This window comes from Nicotiana tabacum, chromosome 10 (genome assembly GCF_000715075.1).
Source record: "Nicotiana tabacum cultivar K326 chromosome 10, ASM71507v2, whole genome shotgun sequence".
Taxonomy (NCBI): domain Eukaryota; kingdom Viridiplantae; phylum Streptophyta; class Magnoliopsida; order Solanales; family Solanaceae; genus Nicotiana; species Nicotiana tabacum.
Window position 1 is genome coordinate 120,004,172 of NC_134089.1, and position 4,651 is coordinate 120,008,822.

General features: G+C 36.5%; 1 protein-coding gene across 4 annotated transcripts; it reads right to left on the reverse strand.

The window, feature by feature from the left end:
• Positions 1-350: 350 nt before the first annotated feature.
• Positions 351-3,028, reverse strand: LOC107767156 (interactor of constitutive active ROPs 4-like). Of its 4 annotated transcripts, XM_075223243.1 has the most exons (4): positions 2,893-3,017; positions 2,715-2,778; positions 1,888-1,957; positions 351-1,599 (listed from the first exon to the last, which is right to left on the reverse strand). In XM_075223243.1, the coding sequence occupies exons 3-4, from the start codon at positions 1,899-1,901 to the stop codon at positions 489-491; spliced, it is 1,125 nt and encodes a 374-aa protein (XP_075079344.1). In that variant the 5' UTR covers positions 1,902-1,957; positions 2,715-2,778; positions 2,893-3,017; the 3' UTR covers positions 351-488. The 4 variants fall into 4 exon arrangements, with proteins under 4 accessions (XP_075079344.1, XP_075079345.1, XP_075079346.1 ...); XM_075223244.1 differs by lacking the exon at positions 2,715-2,778 and having other exon boundaries at positions 2,893-3,028; XM_075223245.1 differs by lacking the exons at positions 2,715-2,778; positions 2,893-3,017 and adding an exon at positions 2,508-2,552.
• Positions 3,029-4,651: the final 1,623 nt, after the last annotated feature.

Here is a 4,651-nt window from a genome sequence, read left to right on the forward strand (position 1 = left end):
TTTCTTATGTGACTGAGTTCTATGAGGTAGGTAATTCTTGTTATCCAAGACCCCGAGCAAGAAGAAATCTTAATACGGAATTTCAATCAACTTTTCAGTGGTATAGGTTCTCCGGCCAATGCCATTTTACGCTAACTTTTCTGTATAGTAAGCATGATTCATGTTTCTAGTCTAGCTTGTGTTTACTGCTGACATTCGAATGGGTATTGCATAATTGCATTCAATCCCAAGCAACGAACATCGTTATCCACCACACGAAAACATCTAGTTATGGATCTAAAGATACTGTCATGAATGACAGGTTAGCATCAAGCTAAGCCAGAGAGAAAGAAGACAACTAACAACAGAAATTTAACACAAGCATATAATAGTTGCCAGATGCCAAGAAAAAGATCCATACATTAGACAAGAAAGTTAAAAATGGTGAGGAACCATTTTTGCTGGCCATACTTAACATACATTGTTCTCAAGTGTTCAATAAAAGACACTCATTTCTGGCCCTTCTTCCTCCAGAGGTCACCAAACTTCTTAATACCAGAACCTTTTCTCTTCCCATGTCCAAAAACATCATCAGAATCATCAACCAACCCCGGCGAACCCATGTAACTGCCGTATCCTCCAACTGCTGGTTCAAATACATTACCATAATGCTTATCCATTGATCCACACCTCTCAGATAGTCTTCTCCCGTTCATCTCCACGCCTCCCGCTAATACTGCTGCTGCAGCATCTGCAGCTTTCCTCCATTGTTCTGTTTGGACTCTCAGTTTCTTCATCTCATTTTCTAATGCCTCCTTTGCCTTTTCAGTAGCCTCAAGTTTCTCCTCTATATTAACTGCATCATTCTTGCTTGTTTCTAGCTCTCGTGTTACTTGGTTTAGCTTGAGGCACGTTTCCTCTTCCTTGACCTTAGCGGACGAAATCTCTAGCATTTTTTCATTCAGCTCCGTTCTCAGGCTCTCATTTTCTTGGCAAAAAATCTGAAGCTCTTTTTCTTTCTCCTCCAACTTGGATTTCAGTGAGCTTATTTCTTCATCCTTCAAATTCAGCTCGTCAACTGATGGTTTCTCCGGTTCAGCAATGGTTGGTGGTTCAGGAGGTGAAGGATTTGCACTTTTCAGGTTCTCTTCAACAGAGGGGTGACTTATTTCAACATTTGGAGGAGGCTCCACTGTTTCCTTCTCAACTGGAACTTCAAAAACATCCGTTTCTTTCTTGTCATCATCTGCAATTTCATGAGTTGGGTTGTTGTTGTTTGTTTCTTGGATTTGCTCAGGCTCAGTAACAGTTGGTTTCTTGGTTTTCTTCTCAAGCTGTTCTTGAGCTGCTTTCTTTGCAGCCTCAGCTGAAGCTAACTGCCCCTTCAGAGATTTGAGCTCATCTTGTGCTTGCCCAAGTTGAGATTCCAAATCTGCAATTCTTGTTCCAAGTTTCCTTTGATTCAGTGGATCAGATTGAGCGCCTCGTGGCGAACGGCGATCAGCCAATTTAGGACTCCGGTCAGTCACTGATCGATGGTGTAGAGGATCAGAATCAGAGCTTGATGTTCTGAGTTGCAAAGGGACTCGAGGAGATTGCCTCTGAGGCATTTCTGATCCCCTATTCCCTCAAAATTAAAAACAAAGGGAAAAGTGCTGTTAGAAATTAGACAAAATTGTACTCAAGCACAGCCCCTCTATGAAAGAGAGGAGGACCGGTTATTCACAATTTATTTGATAGTCATAGGCGAATTGAAAGCTAAGCAGTAGAAAGTCTAAAGATTCTTGGGGGGGGGGGGGGGGAGGAAACAAAGATGTCTCGTACGTTACACATAATAAAATGAATTACAGGAGAAAATATAACTCCTACTGATTTGATAGGGAGTTCAAGCCATTCCAAGTCACTCACCTTGATCGCGGCATTTCACCTTCTTAAAATGTTCAATGATGCAATCTTCTACCACTTTTTAAGTCTTGATCTGTAGAAGTGGAGGATCAATCAGTTTTTGAAGTATACAGAAGGCATCAAGTTCTCTATATTGCATGGGAATTGAAAGTTGAAACTAATTTGAAGTAAAAAATATACAACCCCAATAAAAGCAGGAAAAATCAGTTAACTATTAATCTCAAAGGAGTAAATAATATTAATCACACCCCTTTTGCAGCAAAGGCAGAAATATCCAAGTACACCTTTTTAGGAGTATAATAACAAGCATCCCCCAAAGCAATTACAAAAACTAATTAAAAATAAAAAGAGATAGAGAATGAGTTTTTTTTTTTTTTTTTTTTTTGGGGGGGGGGGGGGTTTTTTAATGATGAAAGGAAAAAGATAAAGGAAAGCATTCTTTGCAGGAAAGGGAGAAAAATTGAACAGAGAGAGTAGTGAAGCATGCGTTTAGAACAGAGCAAAAGGAAAATTTCCAGACACCTTTGTCCCCATGCATATGTCAATGTCATTGGAAGATGTGCACATTTTCTCATAACTGGAAAGGGGTTTCAATATTAGATTTTTAGATTGGAATTACTCACTTGAAACTGCTATCATAATGCATGTTTGTCTGGACAGACTCAAATGTTCAGCAAAATGAAGATCTACCAAATAATTCAGTCAATAAAGGTTTATGAAAAGGGAGAAAAAATCTATCTTTCTGGCTCTAAATGCATCATTTATTTAATTGGTAAAGAAAAAGCACAGGAAATGGCATTAAAATCAAAATAATGTACACCATTTCTTACCAGAAAGAACTAAGCAAAACTTCACTTTTCTTGATTATTCTTTCAGTAGTTGATTACTAAAAGCCTTCAGAATGAAGAAAGAAGAAATAACAAGAAAGCAAAGAATCAAGAAAAAGGCTTTAGCTTTTGAGAATTGAATGTTAGTGTGTGAATGAGTGAGTGAGTTTGAGGAGCTTACCAGCATTAAAAGCACTTTCCTTTTTTGAACGAGGAGAGCAACAGTAATTTTCAGTAGAGCAGTAGAATTTTATACCCAAGTTAGCTTAGGACAGATACTATAAAAATTTGAACTTTGAAATATTTGAAGTTTGAATTAAAGGTGGATAGAGAGAGGAAGAGGACAAGAGGGTAAATTTGAACGTTAAGAGTAAGGGGACACCAAAATAATACAACATTGTGTTATTGGGAAAATCTATCTGTAACAATGGCAAAGCTGACCTTTTCTCTTTTCACTTTTCTTGAACTGTCCTTTTGCTTCTTTTCAAACCACTTACCTTTCTTGATAATTGAATCTCTGTCTCTGTATCAGCATCTAAATTATGGATAATAGTGAAGAGCATTTGACCTTTGAATTTCACCTACTAATACCAAGAAGGGTAAAGTTGAAGGGAGCGCTTGGAGTAATAGTAAAGTTGTTTACGTGTAATTTATAGGTCAAAGGTCTAAACTGCAAAATCAATCATTAATGTTTATATTAGAATAGATTATTACATCACATCCTTAGGATACGGCCATTTCCCGAACCCTTAATAAGCACATAATATCTTATGCACTGAACTGTCTGTTACCAAGAACAAACAAGTATTGGACTTTGAACCATGTAACAAAGGAACCATGTGTCCCATTAGGTGTAACTTGTTGTAACTAGCTCCTTGACCACAGGCAATTTCCAAGAAACAGTTGAATACTAAATGAGTATATACTTTAGGCAATTTTTTAATGATCTTACTAAAGTAATTCCCAAAGATAACTTTTACTACTCTTTTAATTCAAATAGTAGAAATGATCTTGTCTATGACCCATATTAAAGAAAAAAGAAAAGAAAATGCATGCTCGTACTCCTTTTTCTTTTATTATTCAATCATACCTATAAATTTGTAACTTAGAGCAACAATTTCTTAATTAGGCAGAGTTTAGTACTAAAAAGCAATCTGTTTCTATGCGTGGTTCTCATTGTAGTCTTATTAAAAGGCAAATCTTTAAAGTCAATTAAGCTAATCATGCAGGTTTTGTTAAGATATTTTATGTTTGACTCTGGCTGTCCATCCATAATTAGAATCAATCGTAGACATAATCCAGCCATTAAGCAAGAAACCAGATAATTAACACTTTCCAACATTTGATAAAAGAAGAAACTTTTTGTCGTTAGCTTTTGATTTTATCCTATACCTGCAGCATGTTCTTATATACTAGTAGTTCATTTATGAGGGTCTCTTAGACATTCTGGATTTTCATGTATTATTTAGTGTAACAAATTCAAAACCAGGACCTTGAAAAGTCACTCAATCATCAATTAATCAAGTGGGTCTCATCATCATTTAAGGTCAAGGATTGGGACAACTGAAAATTTAGAGGTTGTTGAGATGGATTGGCCCATGATATTATGCATTCAGATCAAAAGAAGTAGATCGGCTTTAATATATGAAAAGAAACATTGCATGTGAGGTCTAAATGCATCCCAACTACTTCATGGAGCCAGATTGTTGCTGCATCAACATACCCACCACCCCAACTTTTTTTCAAAAAGAAAAAAGAAATTACATGCACTTAGTGTTTACAACATATAATACTCCATACTAAACTATGGCTAAATTATATGTATCTTTCATTTAAAATTGACTCTGCATGCACAAAAAAATAGTGGTGATGAACAATAAAAATAGTACTAACTGAATAAGACTTTCTCTCTCTCGTCGCACGCTAGGTGAGCTAGCTAA